This window comes from Cetorhinus maximus, chromosome 8 (genome assembly GCF_964194155.1).
Source record: "Cetorhinus maximus chromosome 8, sCetMax3.hap1.1, whole genome shotgun sequence".
In the NCBI taxonomy this organism is placed as follows: domain Eukaryota; kingdom Metazoa; phylum Chordata; class Chondrichthyes; order Lamniformes; family Cetorhinidae; genus Cetorhinus; species Cetorhinus maximus.
The window spans coordinates 79,605,332-79,631,195 of NC_135886.1; the positions used below are offsets into that span (position 1 = coordinate 79,605,332).

General features: G+C 39.8%; 1 protein-coding gene across 1 annotated transcript in view; it reads left to right on the plus strand.

Annotated features, from left to right (window-relative positions):
* Positions 1 to 25,864, plus strand: part of LOC144683754 (ecto-NOX disulfide-thiol exchanger 2-like) — a 328,442-nt gene that overhangs the window by 205,805 nt on the left and 96,773 nt on the right. Inside the window, exons 7-8 of the mRNA XM_078547116.1 lie at positions 6,349 to 6,480; positions 13,164 to 13,319. Coding sequence (XP_078403242.1) covers positions 6,349 to 6,480; positions 13,164 to 13,319 — 288 coding nt within the window. The remainder of the gene's footprint in view (positions 1 to 6,348; positions 6,481 to 13,163; positions 13,320 to 25,864) is intronic.

A 25,864-nucleotide genomic window follows, 5' to 3' on the forward strand; every position in this document is an offset into this window, starting at 1 on the left:
ACAGATGGCAGATCTGTAAATGGGATCAGCGTGTACCTGAGCAGAACTTAGAAACAGGATTGTGCATAATAAATGAGACATGGTCCAACAAAATAACTGATGTGTAGTCCTTAACCCTCCCCTATCCTATTAAGGAAATAAATTGAAATAAACTTTTAGAGCTTTCTCCTTGTCCCTTCACACTGATGCGACCATCATTTCCATAGTCAGTGTGGCTACGAAATGATAGAATTCACTTTGTAATTTATACGCTTACAGTATCTTGGTTCTTTATCTGACTCAATATTCATAAGCTGACTTAAACTTTACATATAGTTTATTACATTATCAAATCAGTTGATCAAGATTACAATGCAGAAATTCAATTATTCTTCTGGTGCAGAACAAGCTAAATGTTCTAAACTACTAAACTCCTGAGCATATTCGCCATTTTATCTAAAGAGTCCTTCATATGAGTTTTACAGTTTGTAAACATGGTGATGCAATGCATTGGAACATCAACATGCTGGGCAGGACTTTGCTCTTTGGGTCAAGACCCTGACATTGGGTTGGGGCGGGTGGGATGTTTTGAAAAAAGTGAAGCTGGATTAAGCTTCTGTCGCTGACATTTGTTTTGATGCTAATATGGTAACAGTCAGGCTTGGACCATCATCGAACAGACACAGAACCATATAAAAGTTATGGTGCAGAAAGAAACCATTCAGCCCATTGTGTCTGTGCCAGTCAAAAAAGATGAAAAAAGAAACTAGCTGTTCATTTTAATCCCACTTTCCAGCACCTGGTCCGTAGCCTTGCAGGTTACAGCACTTCAGATGCAGACCCAGGTACCTTTTAAATGAATTGAGCATTTCAGCCTCAACCACCAAGTTAGACAGTGAATTCCAGATACTCACCACCCTCTGGGTGAAAAAGGTTTTGCTCATGTCCCACCTAATCCTTCTACCAATCATCTTAAATCTATGCCCCCTGTTAATTGACCCCGCAGCTAGGGGAAACAAGTCTTTCCTGACTACCTTATGTAGGCCCCTAATAATTTTGTACACCTCAATTAGGTCACCCCTTAGCCTCCTCTGTTCTAAATAAAACAACCCTAGCCTATCCAATCTCTCTTCATAGCTGCAATTTTCAAGCCCTGGCAGCATTCTTGTGAATCTCCTCTGCGCTTTCTCCAGAGCAATTATGTCCTTCCTGTAATGTGATGACCAGAACTCTACACACAGTACACAAAAATTTCAGCTGTAGATTACTTCAATGAGAAAGTCAGAAAAAGTTTATTAAGTTTTCAGGTAAACTATAGCAAAAACTCGTGCAGTGATTTACAGTCTAATGCAGGCTATTATGACTGGACAGAGCACGCACAATGACTTTGCTTCCTGCAGCTTTTGGTCTTTGTGCTTTTATGTTTTTTCTCACTCTTTTATCTCTTGTCTTGTTCTTGTTTTGTTTTCTTCTCTAGATTTCTCTGCCACGTGGATCTGATTGGGCAGCCCTCTTTTATCCTGGCTCTTATCTCTCCCTAGTCTTCATCAGCCCCATGGTTGAACATGCTTTTCTTGATCAACCAGGAATAGTTCATTCGGCTGTTGCTAACCTTATGCAATTTCGTAAGGCCCTTTGTATTTTTTGTTTCTCAAGGCTTTTACATCTCATGGTCTCTTACCTCTTAGACATCTACATTGCATCCTTGGATTTATCTTAAACCAACAGTTCTCGGGTAGCTTCAAGGTATCTGCTTTTGCTGCAAATAAGCTTTTTAAAAGTTGACAATTTCCACATGGTCTCACTACCTTGTCATCTTTTCTACACTGTGCCCTATTTCTAAGTTTTCCAACTCTACTATAATACCAGGACAAGTTCCTAATAAAGTTAGATATTAGTTTCTAATAATAGTTAGATCTTAACGATTAGTATTCTGGTTAGTAATTTAATAATCTTACAATTCAGCACCTTTTGTGTTGTACACAGATGTGACTGGGAATTAAATGAATGGTATAATGTTTGCTGCATTTGTATTTGAAAGTTGAAAAATTAGAGAGGATGTCTATCTTTTGGCAGCCTGCCATATAAAAGTAACATATAATGTTTGGCATTAGGTGTTGGTGGGGGGATTTCCAGATGATTGCCCGATGAAAAGTTTCAACAGCTTGCCTCTTTTTTTTTCAGCAATAGAAGAGAAAACATAACTCAAATAGAAGGGAACAGAAAGGGACCATGCTCATGTTCGTGTCTTCTTGAAGTCTATCATTATCCCCTTCTCAGTTCCCAATGCTTCCAAATTTTGTGTCATCTGCAAATTTTGAAATTATGTCATGTACAATCAAATCTGAGTCCTTGGCCTCAATCTTCCGTGGAGTGGCAATCACTGTTGGATTGCCACTCCATTTCATTTTACTTACTTTAGTCTGGAGCTGCATGTTTCTTGTTTGGATCTCTGACCTGCATCTGCTGTGAAATGTGCAGCGTAGCTCATCCAGGAGTCCCTTCTGTGAAGTACAGCAGCATCAGGGGAAGTGAAGCCATACCCCCTTATAATAGCAGTAGCTGCTGTAAACAGGTAGGTTTAAAGGCCCCAGTCACTTGATAGGAGACAAAGCAAGTGGGTGCGGGGTTAGGGTGGAGGGGTTGGAAGGTTGTCAGGTGGTCAGGGGGTGATAATGGCGGACTAGGGTGTAGTCAGATTGCAGGGGGTTAGTCGGAGGGTCACCAGGGGTGAGGGGGAATCAGGAGGGTAGTCGGGATCAGGGTGGGGTAGTTGGGGGGTCGGGGTAGTCGAGGGTGGGAGATTGGGTGGGTAGTCACGGAGGGAGGTTTGGGGGTAGTTGGGTGTTCGAGGGCGGTCAAGCGTGATTGGGGATGGGGTTTAGTCAGGAGCTTAGTCAAAGGGGGTAGTTAGGTGGTCAGTGGCGTGTGGGAGTTAATTGGGGGAGGTTAGCCAGGGGGCTGTCAAAGGGGTGTAGTCAGTAGGTGGGAGAATCAGGTTGGGGAGGTAGGAGTTGTGGAGGGATAGTCAGGGAGTCACAAGAGGTTAATCAGGGGCTCCAGTGGGAGATCGGTGGGGGAGGGGGGAGGGGCGAGTGGTCAGTAGTATGGTTACCCAGGAGTTAGGACTAGTTTTAATCCTTCTAATCTTTCCTACCTAAGTATTCTGTTAAGAGATTTGTAACCATTCGAAGTCTTTGACTTTAGATTGAAGTTTCAGAGGGTTCCAGGCACATAGTAATTGCCCATTGGAAATTGAAATTTACCAGGCAATTCCCATTCATTCCTTGTGTGGGTACATCCAGGAGTTCCCCCAGCACATCTTCTGGGGTGCAATCCTCCGGAAAACGGAAAATCTGGGCCAATACTATAGATCAAGAAAGGCAGTAGCGCTAGTACTGACCCCCCAGGGAACCCCAATGTATACATTCCTCCGGCCTGACAAACCACTCTGTTTCCTCTCACTCAGCCAACTTTGTGTTTTATTCTATGGACTTTTGCTTTGCTGGCACATCTATTATGTGACACCCCATCAAATGCCTTTTGGAAGTCTATATGAACCATACCAACAACATTATCCTCATCAACCTTCTGGGCTACCTCATCACAAAACTCAAACAAATTAGTTAAATATGATTTGCCTTTAAAAAGTCCCTGCTGGCTTTCCTTAATTATCCATATTTGTTCAAAAGTCTATAAATTTTGTCCCAGATTGTTGTTTCTAAAAGTTTTCCCACCACTAAGGATAAAGATTGGCCTGTAGCTGCTGGGTTTACCCATGCACACTCTTTTGACTGATGGCATAACATTTGCATCTCCAGTCTTCTGGCACCACCACCTGGACCTAAGGATTTTGGAAAATTATGGCCAAAGCCTGTGCAACTTCCACCCTTACTTCCTTTGGCATCTTATGATTATCATTTGGTCCTGGCGACTTATCAACTTGAAGTATCGCTAGCCTTTCAATTAACTCCTCAATCAATTTTTAGCCAATCCAGTATCTCAACCACCTCCTCATTTACTATGACTCCAGCAACATCATCTTTTGGGAGGTGTCAGCTGTGGCTCAGCTCATAGCACCCTCGCCTTTGAATCAGAGGGTTGTGGGTTCATGTCCCACTCCCGGAAACCAAGAACTGTGATTGTACTCGAAAGAGTTGCAATCTGTGACTGTTGATAACTCGAAAGAGTTTCCTTGATAAAGGCAGATGCAAGTGCTCATTTAGCACTTCAGTCATGCTCTCTGCCTCCATGTGTAGATCCATTTTGGACCTTAATTGACCCTACCCATCCTCAGATTATCCTTTAACTATTTTTATGTCTATAGAGGATTTTTGGATTCCCTTTTATGTTAGCTGCCTTCTCTTCTCATACTCCTTGCCTCTCTTTCCTTTTTTATCTCCCCTTTGAACTATATTCAGCCTGGTTCTCACTTCAGTTCTCCTTCATTTTGCTCTCTATTTTCTTCGTCATTCAGGGATGATTTTTCCACCTTGTGGACATGTACTTGACTGTACCTGAAATTCTTCCCCTTAGAGAGAGTCCATTGTTTCATTAGAGGTGTGTGCATGTGTTATAATAATTACCTGTTCAGTGAAAATAGTTAGCCAGTTTACTAATGTATCTGAGGCACCATTTACACTGCTGAAAGAGCTGTGCAAAACAAAGCTGCTTATCCTTGAAATAAAATGTGCAAAGGAAAAGCATGGGGGACAATAGTTCCCTGGTGCACTCTCCATGGTCACTGCCACAATCAATCAAAGTTGACCTGCCAACCAATTAGCACCCTTTTCCCTCGCAGCATAAATTGTTGCTCCCTTTGAAATTTGGCATTCTTGCGTTTGTCCTGATCTGTGCAGGATGAAAAGCTTCAACATCATATCTTTTTTTCAGCAATACTCAAATTTGAAAAATATATATTTTCATAGATTTTTAGACTGCGTTGAGACGTCATCAAATTCCCACTAATCTGGGACTGGGTCCTTGTTAGTCATGTGCTGAAGAATCTGTTGATGTGTGCAAGTATAACATTTTGTCAACATTATTAATACTAATCATTGTCAATAATGGCAAAAGTTTGAGAAAATGTTTCTTAAAATTCTAAATACCTATTGCATATAGGTTGTTGAATTATTGTTTATCTTCAATGTCATTTATTCTAAATGCTGTGGCATAGATTTCTATAGACTTAGTGGTGTGTTAAGGTACTTCCTGTTTCACAATGGCTGGTGCAAGGCAGCATGTGAACCATTATTATGTTTGCAGCCCCTCCATTAGTTCCAAATTGGCTTTTTGTACTCTGCTGCTTGGTTGCTTAGACTACTTTAGTATTGTATTTTTGAACATGTGAAGTGAATACAAAATCTTCTGTTAAAGTTATGAGTGAAAATTAAGTGATTGCCATTCCTAGTGGAAAGCTGTGCCTAAAAGAAATGTAAGTTGAAAAATTGGGGCTGTCGTCATGCTCCCCATTTAGATTGCAAGAAAACTGAATGTCCTATAATCACTTTCCATTGGATTAACTTTATCCTGATAGTTTACCTCTGAGGACCATCTTTTCTGAAACTTTCTCAGACTCTCAGCCAGAATGTGGGACTGAGCATTTGGGGCCACCTCATCCAATTTGTGAAAACAATTTGCTAATGCTGAGATCTTTTAATTAATGGGCGAGGAAAGAAAAAATGAAAATGGCAAAAAAAATTGCTTGGCCCTTGCCTTTCTGCATAGCAGTTTCAACCAACTTTACTTTAAATATTGATGTTTCGTTTTGCTCAAATTAAAATAAAACAGAAATGTAGAGTTTTTTTCTAAATAATTGAATATCAAAGGCATTGCATCAGTGTTCATCTGACTGAGTGATACCATAGATCAGCAGAACACAACTTTGGCTACTTAACTGAGTTTTCAAAATCAGATGCATTGCAGAAAGGAGCTGATACATGAAGGCCAGTCACTTCCTTGGATACAGCAGTTATTAGTTACAGGCATAGAGTCATTACATCACTGAAGGAGACCATTGGGCCATTGTTGATGTGCACCTAAATTATGCAGGTTTGGAAGGCCCAGGCTTTGACGCTAGTCTGTGTTGTGTTCACTAATCTCAACTGGGGTGGCTGTAGGGGCACTACAATTAGGCTAGGATTGAGGGAAACCTGCCTTGTCACTTGTGACCATAATGACAGTAGATTGAAATATAATTTTAAAAATGCAGTATTGTTTATTTAAATAAAAGAATTGTTATAATGGATAATTGAAAAGTTAAGGAAAAAGGCCCTTATTAGTTTTTGTTTATGCAGAAATCTAAATTAGTTTATGAACAATTACACTTCATGAAATTGCAACATTATTTCTATTCTTCATTTGCAACAGATGGTTTCAAAAACCTAGCCTTAGACTCCAGCCCACTAGGAATGTCATTATCGGATCCTACAACTTGGGCAACAGCCATGAACAACCTAGGAATGGGACCAATGGGAATGACTGGACAGCCGCTTATGTCAGGTACACACATTTGATTCTGTCACCTTCTGCTGCCTCTCCCAAATATGTTGACCTATGATGGATGCTGTTGTCCTGGGGAAGTTGCTCAGTTTTCAAATTTAGATGGTATGGGTTTAATTCTGAACTTTGACCCTACATTATTTGGGTTTCACAGCTGTTTAATGCAGTATATATAAAATTACTGTGTATTTTTCACCAGTTTGAAATGGAGGCAACTTTTTGAGGGAGAAGGATTTTCCCTAATTGTCAATGGTAATAATTCTGTTTCATTTGACTGCAGATCCATTTCAGAAACACCTGCTGGTTCGGTTTAATCTGAAGTGGGTTTTGGGCAGGCTAAATGCAACACCCTAGCATTTTTTTTCAGGCCCTGGCGTATTTAACTAGCAGGTTTCATTAAATTCTGCTAGTCCACTTTCTACCACCTTCAGGTGTCAGGACTATCTAGTAGAAGGTGTGAATGAGTGTGTCTAGGACACAGCTTCCCTTGTGAGATCCAATGGAGTGCATTTCTTGGTCCCACAAATTAATATTTTTTTCACTTTCCTGAATGGCTTCTTCAACACTAACTTTTCTCAGCCTGTCTAAAAGTCATTGACATGAAATGTTAATTCTGTTTCTCTGTCCTCCAATGCTGGCTGACCTGAGTACTTGCAGCATTTTCTCTTTTTTATTCCAAGTTCAAGCATCTGCAGTATTTTGCTTTCCTATTATGCATAAAAATCCTCCTATTCCAGCATCGTTAATCTAAAATCCTAAATATTCACTCTCTCCATCACCATTGTTCCTAGCCATAGAATGCACTGCAGCAACTTACCAAGACTACTTCATCCCAAATCTTTTGCAGCCAAATAAGTACTTTTGGTGTCTAATTACTTGTAACGTGGAGAAATGCTGCAGCCAATTTTGCACACAGCAAGGTTCCACAAGCTGTAATGAACAGATGATCTGTTTTAGTGATGCTAATTGAGGAATAAATGTTGGCCAGAGCACGAAGAGAGCTTCCCTTCTCATCTTAGGGAGGTGCCATGGGATTTTTTACATACACCTGAGAGGACATACAAAGATGGCTTAACATCTCATTAAAAAGGAGACACCTCCAACAGTGCAGCAATCCTTTAGTGCTGCACTGAAATTTCATCTTAGACTCAAGTCCCTGGAGCAGAGCCTAACCATATGCCTTCTGACTTGGAGGCAAGTGTGCTGCCACTGAATCAAGGCTGACATCTTTATCATTACTATCTTGCCAGCTTCAATATGGCAGTGTTTGCAATATCGTACTCCCACCTGTGTACTCAATTTGGTCAGGTGTGCAAGGATCTGAATTGGTTCTCTCTTTAACTTTAGTGTTCAACTTATACTTTATATAAGATAGTGATTCTTTTATCTTGGTGACTTGTATCAAAAATATCTGATTTATTTCACTGAAATAACTCCTCCAATTGGCATAAATGTGTAAAGTGTCTTCTACTGAATCTTTATAGGAAACTTCGTGCTTACTGTAAGTGGGCTTCTAATCAAAATAAATGCACACTCTTGTAATAGAGACCAGTTTAAAAGAAGCATATTCTACTGCTATCCCAGTTATTCTCTACAGACATTTCCCACATTAGTGTGACTGATTCAATTTGAACACTATAAATTCTTGAATACTCAAGAATTGGCAGTGCTATTTGTGACATCACTGGAATTGAATTCACATTTGCACGAAAGGGAAAAAACTCTTAAAATGATCATCCTGAATCAAGTATTCTTTCTATCATCAAATGTTGATGTTGCAGACTTTTGTGTACTGAACTGCTGACAAAAAACTGCAAGGAGTGGAGACATCATGTTGAGAGAAGAAAAGTAAAGCCTGGGTGAAAACGTAACAAGAAAGGCAGGGCTTTGACTCCCGTTATAGAAAACACTCCTATGGCACTAACCTTTGATATGTTGACTATGAAAGAAGAAACCTCAGTGGGTCTCAAGAAGGAACAGAGCAAGTTCTTATCAACAGATGGGATTCAGGGTTATTAGAAATGCCATAAGTGAATCATGTGGCTAGGTAGGCTAGATGGAGCAAAGATCTTCTCCTGCCAAGAACAATGTTTACTATAGTGCTCAGTAGGGAGAGGAGGACAACCTATTTACACAGACAATACCGATATTGTTTACTTGCTGGTCAACAGTAAGCCAACTTAATAGTAAGTGCAAGCAATAAAAAGAGATCAATCCTCCGAACAATTTTCCATTTAAAGTTACTGTTAAAATTGGCAAAACATCCATTAGAGAGCCCAAGTATAGTTCAGCATATAGACTCTGATTCAACAGACTCCATTTACCCATTTGGGAACCCACGATGAAGTTCAAGTTGCTTGATCATAGCTCACGTTTTCCCATTAAATTAATAAGAAAAAAATCAACTCTGGCAAATTTAGCAAAGAAGAATGAAATTCAATGTACTTTGGTTTGTTTTTTACATTGTAAACATGAAAGCCTGGCAGTGAGGAATTAACAGCTAAAATTGTAACTCCCCTTTCTGATTCTTAAAGGAACAGAAATACATTATTAAAATAGTTTGAGATCAGATTAATAAATGTTCGCAGAATATGGAGACTTGGGAAACTTTCAAGGCAACTAGATTGATTCACATTCTTGGAAAAGGGGAACTGAAGAAGTTGATTCCTAAATGTATTGATAATACTTGTATGTTTTATTTAAGTATATATATTTTCTTGGTTTAACGTTGGCATAAATGGGAAGCAACTGTTATTCGTTATAAGCTTGCGCTCGATTGTATGAGTGCCAGGAGTTGCTTCCACTGGTGGGAGAAATCATCGTGTCTAATTGAATAGCTACCACCTGCCCCAAGTTGTCAGTCCCCAGTCAGTTAGGTGCTGCCCCACTGTGCTTTGCTTGCTTCAATGGGTACCTGGATTTTAAAGAGTCATCTCTCAATAGGAGGGTTGATAATCTATGCACCAGGCATGACAAACTCAACAAAGACACCACCAGTTTTTCGCACCACAGGCTGGAACGTAGGACCATGCATCCTGGCTTTAGTGACGACCTTCTGCAGGTTGATGCTGCATGCAAGACAAATCAACAGAGAATCTACGAGGCTCAATGTGGACATTGCTGCACTGCAAGAAACAAGGCTCGCTCAAAGTGGGCCGCTTAAAGAGAAGCACTGCACGTTCTTCTATGCATATGGACTCCGAAGTGTCACTGGACCCCCACTGTTCGCATCTTCTCACCATTTATCCTTTGTAGGCCCCAAGTGGATGACTTCACATTTGTCTACATAAACATCCATTTGACAAATTTCTTGCCTTTTTGCTTAATTTGTTAGAAATTTGTTAGAATTTCTTGGTAATATTCTTGGTATAGTAATATTGCTTTCATCTTCACTGCTTAGAGTGCCACCTAACTTCGTGTCTTTGGAAAATTTGGATATGAGGCTTTCTACACCATCATCTAAATCAATAAATGTGAATAATTGAGGCTGCTGCACAGACCCTTGTGGGATCCCCTTAGTCGCATCCTGCCAATTAGTGTACCTGCTTATTAACTATCCTCTTGTTGCTCATCCAATTTCATTGAGAGGTCAATAACTTACCTTCAATTCCTTGAACTGCAACTTTAGCTAAGAGAGTTTCTCACAGGAGACATCACATATATCTGCAAGTTCATATACATAACATCCATAGACATTCCCCTGTACAGGACTTCAGTCACCTCTTCAAAAATTCAGTTAAGTTTGTCAGGCATGTCCTATCCTTCACAAATCAATGCTGACTCCCTCTGATTAGCTGAAAATTTTCAAGGTGTTCAGTTACACTATCCTTAACTGTGGACTTAAGTAATTTCCTGACAACACATGTTAAGATAATTGGTCTATAATTCCCAGGTTTCCCTCGCTCACCTTACATAGCAGAGTGGCATCCGTAATTTTCCAATCTAAAAGATTAGTTCTAGAATTGAGACAACTTTGAAGATTATAGTTCATACAGCTGCAATGTTCTCACCAAGTTCCTGAACTTATTACTTTCATATGATGGGTAAAGTTTATAATGGGATGTATAATTTGGCCATCCATTCGATGGCCTCCTGAGAAGCTGAGTGGAGAAACAGATCTTAGGCAGGTTTATGTGAAGGGTTCCATGGTCCAGGAGTCATGGCCGCAATCACACTTTAGTTCCTCATCATCTGCTTATATGGAGCAGGTAGCTACATCCGTGCCCATGCAGATTCAGTTAAGAACTTTCTTCGAGGGAGGTCAAAGCAACGGACCTCTGCTGTCGGGTCAATGATGAGGCTTGGGTTTTTTATGTTGGATGTGTCCCACAGTTCCATCAATCTGGAATAATGGATTGATACTAGCTGCATGTGTCTTTGCTGCCATTTCCCAGAATGGCCGGCCAGGATTTTAAGTGCTTTGCTGGTAGGCTTTCAATTCTTAATAAAAGGTTAGTGTTGCTCATGACTTGTTCTATCTTACTGAGCACAATGGTGTCACAGCTAATGGCAGTCAGGGCAATATGGAACAACACCAACAACCACTCAGTTGGAGTGGAGTTAAGCACCCCTAACGCTGTCCTCATGGCAACATTTAGCTGCGTGTCTTTGATCTTTGTGTGATGGCTACCGGACCATGAGGCAGAGCAGTATTCTGCATCAGAGTGGACTATGGCTACTGATACTGTGCAGTGTTTTGGCTGTACCCTCCCGTGTCATTCCAGCAAGCTTCTAGAGCACCCTCTTTTTTACTTTTTGGCCAATGTTTGAGATGTGGCCATTAGGTTAGAGTCCTGTCCAGACTGACAGCCAGGTATTCTGGATGCAGGTCCTGGGCAAGCCACCTTGCACAGAAGGAAATGTTGAGTCCTTTCCCAGTGACATTATTGTTCAGAAGGAACATTGACAACTGTCTTGTCTGGACTGGGGCAGCAGGCCTGGAAGGAGTATTCCAATCGGTCCAGGTTGCTGGTAAATGTCCTACTCGTTTGCTCTGACACTGCCTGCATCAACAATGCTATGTCATTGGCTTAGACAAACTTCTGGGATTTGGTGCAGGGCATGTCTACTGTATAGATACCAATGACAAGTTTATGAAGGTAGTTCCAGTCGTCTTCTGCTTCAGGAACATTGCCTAATTGTTGGTAATGAATGCAAGTACCTTATCAGAGCAACTTCTTCCCTTTCTGAAGCCCACTTGCCTGTTAAGGATGAGCCATTTGACCACCTTATAGACCATAGATTTGCCATAGATTGGGGTCATGGGTTGATTTTCCTGATTTTAAAATAGCAATGACTTTGGCATAAAGCTAGACTTTTGGAAGAATCCCAGTGTTAAACCTATTAGAGGTGAGTTTGATAAGCCACATGCACTATTTGGGTCCTGGTTCTTGAATTCTGGGTAATTAAATGCCATTGCTCCTGACCGCCTTACCAGACTTGGCAGTTATCAATGCTGCATCCATCTCTTCAGTGGTGAAGGCAGCCACAGTGGTCACATTGACCTTTGGCACCTTGTGTCGAGGCATTGAGGTGGGTCCCAAGTGGGGAAAGCATTAGAAATCCAGGTTGTCAGCTGCTGCTTGCCATCATGAGAGGAGTTAATGACAACCTACACATGGTCAAGCCTGTATGTTCTCGCTCATCAAGAAGATGGCTGAACACCCAAAAGTCTGAAAAACATGAAAGCATCAAACCAACTTCCTTTAAAACCATGGAATGGAAACCATCTGATCCTGGGGGTTTGTCACTCTTTAGTGCCATTATTTTCTTCATTATTGTCATTTTCCTTAAACTAATTTTGTTGAGTCCCTGTTCCTGATTCAATATTAGTTTCCTTGCAATGTCTGGCATACTGTCCTGTTCTTCTGTAAATACTGGAGCAAAGTAATTTATTCAACATATCTGCCATTTCACTATTTTCATTGGCAATATCATCATGTTTAGAGGCCCACTTTGCCGCTGACCACCACCACCTTCCTAAATTAATTGTAAACGTGTTTTGTGTTGATTTTAATACTACCTGCAAATTTCTTTTCATACTCCCAATTTTGTAGCTCTTACTAACAATTTCATCATCTTTTGTTGTCCTATGTATCGCTCTCAATTACCAGGAAGGTGCTTTCTTTTTAACTTTCATGTTATGTTACCTTTTTAATTGGCCATGGTTTTTTTGGCACAGAGCACTTGCCCTTTAGGGCATAAATCTCCTCTGTATAATAAATTCTTTTTTGAATACTTCCCACTGATCATCTGTTGTTTTATCCATTAACAGATTTACTATGGCTAGTATCAATATTGAAGTCAACTTTACACAAATCTAGCATCTAAGCTGTTTTGTGTCTCTTTTCAAACACAGTGGGAACTCAATGATATTATGATCACTATTGGATAAATGTTCACGCATCATTAGGGATTAGGATCATTTGGGATTAGAATTGCAGATAGAGCAGAAAGAGGAAGTAGCAAAAGAGGTCAGCATCAGAAGTGTGGCAAAGAGGACTGTAGGAAAAAATAAGGTTGAAGATTAGTTTGTACTTGAGGGCAAGGATTTCGAATTCAAACATGCAAATAAAGGCTGATGAAAGACTAACAAAGCTTAAAAGGTGCTTTTGATCTATCAAAGTACAAGTGTTTATGAAGGTTATTAAATACCTTTTACATTCCTGCATCCTACTTTACAGAGTTTGACCGAGGCCTTCGCATGATGACTGGAATTGCACCAATTAACCCAATGATGCCTGGATTGGGCATTGTCCCACCTACAATTCGTCAAGACATGCTTGTTGTCAAGGAGATCATCCATTGTAAAAGCTGTACACTTTTTCCTCCAAATCCAAGTAAGTATGTGAGTAGCAAGAGAGTAACAAATTGTTAATGGAAATTTATAGTTTTTATGTGGTTTACTTATCTTGTATGCAATTTAGCTTCTGATGGATTTTTGTGAATCATGAATTCACCAACAAAAAGCAATATTTAGCCAGTCACAGCTAAAGGATGGAGCAGCAAAAGGCTTCGCTGCACTGAATAAGTTTCCTTCAGTGTATTTTTAATTGTATTCCCCTCAGGGGCAAATTTTTCAAATGTAATATAGTATCAGGAGATTGCTAGCTATTAATCAAGATTTCAGATTGTCTGCTGACTAAGGAAGGTGAGGAAGGGGAAGCTTGTTATAACAATGCTTCGTCATATTTTTGACTAAAACATTAATACTGCAGCTTAACTTAAAAATCTGGAAAATAATAACAGAAGCGATGCATGTTTTCATTCTTGTTTTATCACATGATTATGTTGGATCCAACCTTGAGTTCATCGGTTTGTTAAAGTATAAAATGTTTATATGAATGCCCACTGTTGTCATCTTCACTACCTACCAGCAGTAGCTGTGATTCAGAAACGTGAAAAATAATGATGTACTTAGTAAGAAGGCTAGGATAATTCAGCCAAATTGAATTTTCCTTCTTCCCTGGTGTAAATATATTTTCTGAAAAATGCTAATGAAGTGGTCCAAGAATACCACATGACATTTGTTTGGAACTTTGGATTGGGAAAGTTAAATTAGTTTAGCCACACCAAATCCAGTTGCTTAAGGCCATCAAAACTACTGTTGATGTTGATGCATATTGGAAATATTCTGACATACTTTGAGCAGCTTGAGTTTTGATTCATGGGGGCATTGGCATCTACTGGGAAAAGTGAAAGTTGTATCATAGGAATGATCTTCACCTGAACCGTACTGGGTTCAGTATTCTGGTGAGCTGTATAGCAAGGGTGGTGGAAAGGGCTTTAAACTAAATAGTAGGGGCGAGGGATCACGTGAGAGGAGATGTGGTAACTTCAAGAAAAAGGACAAGGCAATAGACCAGGGTAGTGACATGGGTAATGATAACCAAAGTGTGGCAGGAAGGAACAGCATATAAACTTAAAGAGTTTGCAATAAATGGTAAAAAGACAGAAAGAAAGCCCCTGTATTTGAATATGTGCAGCACTCGTAACACAATGGATGAATTGGTAGCTGTTATGATCCTTGAACAGCTCCCCTCAAGTTTTTGGTAAGATTCAGTTAGAGATCAATAACATGTTGTTTAAACCAAGCAATTTGAGATTTAAGACACTTGCTCAGTGAATAGAGGCACAAGATTCCACACGTTTTGAACAAACAAAAATAAACAAAGAAACAATTTACACAATCTACTTTATAATCTAGTATGAGGCACATGTGAATTAACAAGTCAACTTGTTTTTTTATTCACTCATGGGATGTGGGCATTGCTTGCTAGGCCGGCATTTATTTCCCATTCCTAATTGCCCTTGTTCAAAGAGCATTTTAAGAGTCAAACACATTGCTGTGGGTCTGGAGCCACATGTAGGCCAGACCAGGTAAGAAAAGCAGATTTCCTTCCCTAAAAGACATTAGTGAACCAGATGGGTTTTTACAACTATCAACTTCTTAATTCCAGATTTTTATTGAATTCAATTTTCACCACCTGCCGGAGCATTACCCTGGGTCTCTGGAATACCAGTCCAATGACAATACCATTATGCCAATGCCTCCCCCAAACTCTGGTCAAACAAACTACAATGCACAATAAATGTCAGATGCAACCAAGACAGAGTTCATGGATATCTCAACAACCTACCCAGATGTCAGTAACACTGAGTCAACCAATCTCACTGAAACTCTCTCTCCCTCACAAGGGATTCCAGTCTTCACCTTCGAAGATCTAACTTGGGAATTCTCTCCAACTTGGACGGCAGCTGCCCACCACACAGGGTTTCAAAGTTGCCTCCTGAGAATCTGTTCCCATGGATTCCAGAATCTACACTCAAACCAACTCACAAGTACAATTTGAGCTCTTTGGCCACACTGAGCAAAACACTACTGCTCCAACGGGGAGCTTTTGCTCCAAAGCCCTGCAACACAGAGTCACCAACCTTCGGCTGCCTTCTTGCTTCTTTTGAGCCCTCTTCAATTACCAGATTTCGATGGCATCAACGACGGCCCACCTAGCATAGTTTCAAACTCATCTCCTGAGATTCCCGAGTACGCACTCAAGCACCAACTCACAAGCACAGTTTCAGCCCTTGGACTACACCAAGCAGAGCACCACTGCTCCAAAGGGGTCCCTTTGCCCCAACGTCCCCTAGCACGGAGCCACCAACCTTCGGCTGCCTTCTTTACTTAAAGTCTCCTCCCCACAGCCCTTTTCCTGTTTGGAGCCTGTTTCATTGCCCCATTCTTTTTAACTGAACTGGGACCTTTTCCTCGCCCTGTTCATTCTCTGAGACTCTTCTTTTGGGACCTCTCCTTGGCCCCTCTCCCTGTCCCCTGCCTGGGACTCTTATCCTCAATGGCGCTCCACTCCCAGTCACCTGACCCAGGTTTTTGCACCATTTATCTTCATGCACAGGTATACTGGGCCACTCCTCAGCCCAAATAACTTAAAAAATGTAGAACCACACATGTGCAGCCCACTCCCAGTCTGCATTATGCAAAAGCTCTGAGGTCCATCTGGAGTTGAAGTTCTTGAACTCCACACTCAATGAGGTAAGTATAGATTTAATAACAGCACAAATAAAAATAAATATGTTTGGCCCGATAGGCAATTTGGAGACATGGTTGCAAGGTGACCAAGGATGGGACCTAAATATTCAAGGATATTTGATATTTTGAAAAGACAGGAAGCTAGAAAAAGATGGTGAGGTAGCTTTGTTAATTAAGGATGTCATTAGCACAGTCGTGAGAGGTAATCTTAGTTCAGAAGATCAAGATTTAGAATCAGTTTGGGTAGAGATAAGAAATAGCAAAGATCTCTTGTTGGAGTAGCTTAGGCCCCCTAACAATAGCTACACTGCAGGAGAGTACACAGGAAGAAATAATGGGAGCTTTTAAGAAAGGCAATATAATAATCATGGATGGTTTTAACCTTCATATAGATACGATGAATCAGGTGGCAAAAGTAGCCTGGAAGTATTGCTGAAAGAAAAGACATGTCGAAGCTTTTCGTCTTGCACTCATCAGAACACTTGGAAGAATACCAATACAAGGGAAAAACAACAATTTACACTGATTGGTTAGCAAGTGAACTCTGGTGGAGTTGTTGCCTTGGAGTATGCACCAGTTGATGGTGACTAAAGGTTAACCGCCAAGCATTGTTTGAAATTTAAACCAGGCAGCTTGACCCTGATTGGTCAAGGCATTGTCCTGAGGAATGAGTCAGCGAATGGCTGTCACTTATTTTGTTTAGCTGAAACAGGCGCAATGTGTGTACACGTCCTTTCTGTCTGCAAAGAACAGGGCCCTGTGTCAGTGTGATTCTTAGTTGACAACCAATTTAAGATTGTCAGTCGGGCTCGCAGTTTGGCACGTTTGCATGTACTGGAAACTACGTATATTAGGGCCTTGTTCTTTGCACTATAAATTGTTGTTTTCCCCTTGTATCGGTATTCTTCCGAAGCTTCCTGATGAGCGCAAGACAAAAAGCTTTGACATGTCTCTTTTTTCAGCAATACTCAAGTTCTGTACTGCTAAGTGACTATTTGTAGCCTGGAAGATGAGTTCATGGGGCAGTATGTTCTAGTGCCAACCAGGGAGCAGGCTATTTTCGACATGGTAAGGTGCAATGAGACAGGATTAATTAATAACCTCACAGGAAAGCAGCTCGAGACAACAGTGATCACAGCATGATAGGATTTCACATTCAGTTTTAGAGAGAGAAGTGTGGGTCTAAGATTAGTGTCTTACCCTTGTAACTGCCTTTATTTAAGTTTATGAGGACAGAATGGGATAAAGTGAACTGGGAAAATGGGTTAAAAGGTAGGACAGTAGAGAAACAATGGCAGATATTTAAGGAGATATTTCATAACTCTCAGGAAAGAGATATTCCCTGCAGAAAGACACTCTGAGGAGGATGCACCATCAGTGGCTAGCTAAGGAAGTTAAGGATAGTACTAAATTGAAAGAAAAAACACACAATACTGCACAGTTTAGTGGTAGGCAGGAAGATTAGACTGATTTTAGAAACCAGCAAAGAATGACTAAGAAAATAGTAAGGAGGGAGAAATTAGAGCTAAGGGAAAGCTAGCATAAATATAAAAACAGATAGTAAAAGCTTCTACAAGTACTTAAAAAGGAAAAGAGCAACTAAAGTGTATATTGGTCCCTTAGAGGGTGAGACTGAGGAATTACTAATGGGAAACAAGGAAATGGCGGAAACATTGCACAGATATTTTGTGTCTGCCTTCACTGTGGAAGACACAGAAACATCTCAAGAATACTTGAAAATGAAAAGGTAAAAAAGAGGGAGGAACTTAAAGCAATCACTGGGAAAACCATTAGAACTAAGGATTGCCAAATGCCTGAACCTGATACTTTAAATCCTGCAAAGGTAGTAGATACATTGCTTGTGATTTTCCAAAATTCCCTAGATTCTGAAAAGGTCCCAGTGGATTGGAAGATCGCTAATGTAACACCTCTATTCAAGAAAAGGAGAAAGAAAGCAAGAAACTATAGGCCAGTTAGCCTCACATCTGTCATAGGGAAAATGCTAGAATCCATTATTAAGGAAGTAATAGCAAGACATTAGAAAATCATAATACAATCAAGCAGAATCAACATGGTTTGTGAGAAGGAAATCATGAATGGCTAATTTATTAGAGGTCTAGAAGAAAATAACAAGCAAAGTGAATAAAGAGAAACCTGTAGATGTGGTGTACTTGGATTTCCAAAAGGCATTCGATAAGCTGCAAATCAAAGGTTGCTATGCAAAATAAGAGCTCATGGTGTAGTGGGTAACATATTAGCATGGATAGAGGATAGGTTAGCAAATAAGAAGCAGAGAGTAGGGATAAATGGGTCATTTTCAGGTCGGTAAGCTGGAACTACTGGAGTACCACAAGGATCAGTCTTGGGGTCTCAACTATTTATAATTTATATCAATGACTTGGATGAAGGAACTGAACATATGGAAAGTAAGTTGTCTAGTGGACATAATGAATCTGCAAAGGGGTTTAAATAGGTTAAGTGAGTGGCAAAAATTTGGCAGATGGAGTATAATGTGGGAAAGTATGAACATCCACTTTAACAGAATAAAAAGCAGCATATTATTTGAATGGAGAGAGACTGCAGAACTCTGTGGTACAGAGGGTGTCTGGTACACGAATCATAAAAGATTGGTCTGCAGGAACAGCAAGTGATTAGGAAAGAAAATGGAACGTTGGCGTTTATTGCAAAGGGAATCGGATATAAAAGTAAGGAAGTGTTTTTTAGCTGTACAGGATATTTTTTAAGACCACAGCTGGATTACTGCATACAGTTTTGGTCTCCTTACTTAAAAGAGGATATAATTGCATTAGAAATAGTTCGGAAAAGTTTCACTCAACTGATTCCTGGGATGAAAGGGCTACCTTATGAGGAAGAGTTGAGCTTAACCTGTTGGAGTTTAGAAGAATGAGAGGTGATCTTATTGAAACATACAAGATCCTGAGGGGACTTGATGGGGCGGATGCTAAGAGGATGTTTCTCCTTGGGGGAGTCTAAAACTAAGGAACACGGCTTAAAAATTAGGGGTCTCCCATTTAAGACTGAAATGAGGAGACATTTTTTTCTGAGTGTTGTCAGTCTGTGGAATTCTCTTCCCCAGAGATTAGTGAATGCTATGTCATTGAATATATTCAAGGCTGAGTTACATAGATTTTTGATAGACAACGGAGTCAAGGGCTATGAGAGCTGGACAAGAAAGTGGTGTTAGGCCACAGTTGGATCAGCCATGATCTTATCTAATGGCAGAGCAGGCTCGAGGGGCTGAATGGCCTACTCCTCCTAATTCTTGTGCTTTCAACCTTGCCACATGCAAGATTGTGAAAAATGAATTGAAGTGCAAATGAAGCAATCTCTGATTTCTAACTGGTAAGTTGGTTGTACTATAAACCTGCATGCACTTGGTGAATGTAGAATAAGGGCCTGGCACATAAAGGATTGACATGGGACTGAGTACAGTACTGCCCATACAATGGTGTAGAGAACACATGACCCGCACCTTGAGGTCAGTGTTGTGTTGGACAGAGCCAAGCGTAGAAACAAACATGGAGACACTTCTAGCTTGAATCGTTACAGTACCTATGGTATATAGTTTCTAGTAGTTAATAAATACTTACTGTTGAATTACCTAAGACGACAAATATCTTAAGGCCTACCGAACTACACGCAACACCTAACAGCAGCGAGACAGATGAGTTCATGTTCAAGTGGCATTCCATATCTTTTGATTTCCCCAACATTGACTAATGTAATGTAATAGTTGTTAATTGATTTTGACCTAAGAGTGTCTAATACACTAAGTACAAGGTACAAGAAATTCTCCAGCCCCGTAATCACTCAGGTAACTCAAAAAACAATAGTGTAAGTAGAATCATGAAGATCTTTTCAAGATGCAGAGAAAATTACATGTTTTATATTGCATTTGAGTAATTTCAATCTATTTTGAGTGCACTGCCAAGGATGCATAATTGTCGTTCCAATCCATAATAAAATAACGCTGAAGGAGTCTTCAGGACACGATTGTTGACCAAAATGTCTCATCAGTGCAAGATTCAAAAATCTCTTCCAAAGTTGCATAGTGAAAATTACTGTTCCTTGACAGCTAGTGCATGAAGGAAACCTGCATTATAATTTCACAAAAGTCAGTGCGAGTGTGAGAAACTGTGACCTGTTCTATCTTTCCCTGTTAAACATCCCAGTTGCAGCTGCAGCAGGACAGTATGCATTTTCTGAACTAGGTGAAGCATATTCCAGCTGCTCCTTTGCTGCCAGCACTTAATTGACATCATGCTTTTTCTTCCAAAGTGGAGCCAAGTATCTTGATAAAGTTGACTTAGCATTTGGCATCTTCTCAAGCATTTGGGAGCAAGCTAAAACAGGCTGTCAATCAACGATAGTGTCTCTGGAGATTTACCAGTGTATATTTTTATTGATTGGGAACTGTCCCCTTTAATTAATCAAATGAATTGTTTAAAAAAAATTAAAAATAACTTTCTTTACATTCTAGTTATTGATAGACTTGACCTGTCTACTGCATCAGTCTGACATTGCTATGTTCATACAATCCTTACAGCCAGTGTTACCAGAATGATCAAAGTGAAAGTTAAAATTACTCAGATTAAGACTTTGTGAAAAATGATAATGGAAAGGATGTTGAATTGCAATGAAAATGTATACCTATATAATAATTAAGTTTGGTTTTAAGCTTTCTTCTTTCCTGATTAAGTATTTAATTGGTTACTAAGTCTTCAGAGGTTATAAAGAGACTGATAGCTTATTTTTTTAAAAGTATCTTTTTTCCTACCACTGGGAGATGAACGAGTATGTTAGACTGGTATCCAGTCAGAGTGGATGAACAACTGCACCCTTTTAGGCACCTGAAGTATCACAGCCTAAATCTGTTTCCTAATGTACATCATTGCAGAGTACAGATGTATCAAATTTGGTACTAATTTGGCGATTTCACCCCTGGGAAACTACACTAATAAAGACTGTAGAAAATAGAATTAAATCTTCTCTGATGAAATTAGGGTGTGTTGCCAGCGTCAAGAATACACTATTGTTCATTTTAACTAATCTATACCTTATCTGTCCTGGGGAATCCAAAACAGAAGTACATTTTCATTGTATTTGGACATTTTTGACCAAATTTCATTGGTATTTGGCATCTTCCCAACCATATGATTTTACTCTGCATTGAATATTGTATGTGTATTTGGCTCAATTGGTCATACTCACACTTGGGCCAGAAGTTTGAGGGTTCAAGTTGTTATTTCCCAAGAAAAATGTTGACTTTTAATTTTAATAGTTCGATCATTCTGAGAAATAAAATAAGTTGTAAGTAACACTTAAGAATGTCCTACTGATTCACTAGAGGGAACTTGTTCCAAAATTTAAAGTAAATTTTCCGAAAAGATTGAAAAATGTTCCATCAATGAGATTAAAGTGATTGCTTATTTGCAATCAGTTTGAGAATTGTCAGGCTACATCCTAGAAAAATGTTGGAATATTACTTGTGAAGCTGCCTGATTCAGTAAGCAGATGAAACATATGATCATGCTAAGCCGGAAGGTCCTAAATTGAAGTTCCCAAAATGGCTTAGTTAGTTGATGCCAACAATTGTTTGCTACAGTTGGCCCAAGCTCCCCAGCTAGAGGGGGTAAAATTGGGACAAGGTTCCCACTCCAAATGGCTATCCAGTGATCCCTGCCATGTATGGAGATATAATGTGCATAGTATAGGCCTTAACTATGATGGCCCCCTTGGGAAAATAGCTGCCAACACTCACTGTCCTTGCTCACAATTGTAAAGTAGCTATTTAAGTGAGGTACTACAAGGCTGCTAGCATCTGTGAATAGTGTGGTAGTGGGAGTTGATGTTTTCAGTGGGAAAGGAGAGAAAACTGAGAAGCATTACGCAACCTTTTGCACATGGTGCTTTTCTTTATCAAGTCAATGTTAATTCTTTACCCATCAGAACTTTAAATTCACCATTTTGGGTGAAATAAGTTGGCTAGCTGTTTTGAGAGTAGCTGTAAAGCAATGTGGAATTGGAATACATCTTCCAGACTGCTCAGGAATGGATTTACTGTAAATTAGAGCATTCAAAAGTTGATGTTATGGCAAGAAGAGAATAGGTAAATGGCTGATGGTGAAACTATATATGCTTACGAAAGATCTGTATATGCCTGGAAACTGACCTCTCTCCAGTAACTGCAGTAAGTCATTGAAAACCAAAGCAAAAACATCTCATTCCACAACTATTCCAGCTTTTCCTAAATTCCATTCATGGATGAATTTAGGCAGAGTAGAATTTGGCAATGCAATTGAAAATATTGACTGTACAAATACCTTTGAAATAGTCTTAACATTTCTTGGAAGATTTTATCTTTAAAAAATTACTGGAGATATTAAATCCATTTGTTCCTAATTTCTAATAAGCAAAAAAAGCAAGTTCATTATCTGTGATGACACAGCATCATACTAGTTTAGGTATCTAATTTTCTGATGCTTGGTGTTATAAAGAAACTTTATGGTTCACTGTTACAATATAGTTAATGTGGTTCTCTATTTTTAATATACTTACAGATCTTTTCCCCTATAGGTGCAGTAATTGAGGAGCAGTTAGACAACAAAAGAGATTGGAAACTTGTACCATCACGTGCCATTATTTAAGTGTAAAAGTTACAGAAAATAACAGAATAAGCAAGTTATGCCATTAGTTGTGCTGCACCTTAATTTGCTGGGACTTTTGGACAACTCTGCCAATACCCTTCCAGAGAAAAGTCCACTTTCATAACTTGGCCCATTATTGCAGTCAATGCTGATTATGAATTTCCTGAATTTACACCCATTTTTGCAATGCAGCCTCATAGACTGAAAATCTAGATCTAGTATTGCTGTGATATATAGCCTTCACAGGACTCTACAAAGAGTCTATAAAAGGCCCATATGACCCAGAAATTGTCCTGTTATTTTTTTCTAATTCTTTCAGTTCTGAAAATTTTCACTATTTATAAAGACTCTGTTCTATCATTTTTAGGTCTAAAGTGGATGGCCTCACCTTTGCCCACATTGGAATCCATTTGGCACAGTTTTGCCCATTTGCTTAATCTGTTAAAATCTCATGGTTATTTTATGCTTCCTCCTATACTGCCTACAATGCCACCAATCTTTGTGCCATTGGCAAACTTAGATATGCGGCTTTCTATCCCATCGTCTAAGCCATTATCAATTATAATGATTAGTTGAGGCCCCAACACAGATCACTGCAAGACACCACTAGTCACATCATGTCACTTAGAGTGCATGTGCATTATCTCTACTTTCTATCGCTTTCCCTCAGCCAATTTCCTAGCAAATTCAATCATTTGCTTTCAGTTCCATGAACTTCAACTTTAGCTAACAGTCTTTTTGTTAAGGACTTCATCAAGTGCCTTCTGAGAGTCCATATAAATAACAGCCATAGACATTGCCCTGTCTACTACCTTATAATGGCCTTTTCAAAAACTTCAATCAGATTCGGTGGACATGGTCTATCCTTTACAAATCCATGCTGGCTGTCTTTGATCAAGTGAAGTTTTCAAGATGCTCAATTAAGAATTTTAGTATCTGTTTCACATTTCTTCTTTTTAAACACCATGTTGAATGCAATTAAATTATAATCCTTACTCAATAAATGTCACGCATCATTAGGCTGTCAACGTAATCTGGCTCATTATTCATTACTTTATCTAATATAGCCTGCTCCCTTGTTGGTTCTGGGACATACTGTTGCAGAAAGCTGTTCTGAACATACTCAAGAAATTTGCTACCTTTCTGACATGAGTTAATCCACTTATCCCTATCTACATGTAAGTTAAAATTTCCCATTAAAACTATTCTGCCTTTACGACATGCTTGTCTAATCTCTGCATTTATACATTCTACCACTTCACAGCTGCTACCAGGGGCTGATACACAACTCCCACTAAAGACTGAAATTCTTTTCCATCTCTAAATTCTAACCATAAAACCTCCATTGCCTGCTTACCTCTTACTATATCTCCTCTCAAGGATGAAATTGTTTCACTGATAATCGCCAAGGTTATTTCTCCCCCTCTAGTATTTTCCAAACTATCCTGTAGATCCTATAATGGGGCATATTTAGTTCCAAGCCTTGACCATCTGCAGCCATGCCTCAGTAATGATGACCGTATTGTACCCTCCAAATTGAAATTGTGAATGCAGTTCAGTTAATTTGTTCCTTATACTCTGCCTTTGTATAAAGAATGCTTATTTGGATCATGCACCCTAACCCATCCTTCTGCTTCTGTTTCACCTGCATGTTTCTTATTTCACTCTCTTGATTTAATCAGTTGACATCTTCTGGTTTTCCCTTTATCTGTAACATTTAGTGCATAATTTCTGATGATTACACTGCTCTCCTATGTTTGTTTTAGAAATATTATTTATACTATCTTTTGCATACTAGCCCTTGCCCTCATTTACTGGTTTAAAGATCTCATGACCTCACTAGTTATCCTTTCTGATTGAATCCCCATCCCAGCCCAGGTGGAGTCTGTCCCAGCATTGCAGCTCCCTCCTGTCCAATTAATGATGTCAGTATCCCATGAAATGGAATCCATCTTTCTCATAAAACTCCTTCAAACATATGTCCATCTCCCAATCTGTTTATTCTGAGCCAACTTGCATGTGGCTCAGGAAATAATTCAGAAATTTTAACCCTTGAGATCTCTATACAGGACCTCTTGCTTACTCTTTGCTATGTTGTTGGTCACAACAATTTTTTTTATTCGTTATGGGATGTGGGCGTTGCTGGCTGGGCCAACATTTATTGTCCATCCCTGATTGCCCTTATTCAGAGGGCATTTGAGACCATAAGACATAGGAGCAGAAATTAGGCCATTCGGCCCATCGAGTCTGCTCCGCCATTCAATCATGGCTGATAAGTTTCTCAACCCCATTCTCCCGTCTTCTCCCTGTAACCTTTGGTCCCCTTACCAATCAAGAACCTATCTATCTCGGTCTTAAATACACTCAATGACCTGGCCTCCGCAGCCTTCTGTGGCAATGAATTCCATAGATTCACCACTCTTTGGCTAAAGAAGTTTCTCCTCATCTCTGTTCTAAAAGGTCTTCCCTTTACTCTGAGGCTGTGCCCTCGGATCCTAGTCTCTCCTACTAATGGAAACATCTTCCCCACGTCCACTCTATCCAGGCCTTTCAGTATTCTGTAACTTTCAATCAGATCTCCCCTCATCCTTCTAAACTCCATCGAGTATAGACCCAGAGTCCTCAAACGTTCCTCATATGTTAAGCCTTTCATTCCTGGGATCGTTCTCGTGAACCTCCTCTGGACCCTCTCCAGGGCCAGCACGTCCTTCCTGAGATACGGGGCCCAAAATTGCTCACAATGTTCTAAATGTGGTCTGACCAAAGCCTTGTAAAGCCTCAGCAGCACATCTCTGCTTTTATATTCTAGTCCTCTCGAAATAAATGCCAACATTGCATTTGCCTTCCTAACTACTGACTCAACCTGCAAGTTAACCTTAAGAGAATTCTGGACTAGGACTCCCAAGTCCCTTTGCACTCCAGATTTCTGAATTCTCTCCCCATTTAGAAAATAGTCAATGCCTCTATTCTTCCAACCAAAGTGCATGACCTCACACTTCTCCACGTTGTATTCCATCTGCCACTTCTTTGCCCATTCTCCTAACCTGTCCAAATCCTTCTGCAGCCTCCCCGCCTCCTCAATACTACCTGTCCCTCCACCTATCTTTGTATCATCTGCAAACTTAGCCAGGATATCCTCAGTTCCTTCATCTAGATCATTAATGTATAAAGT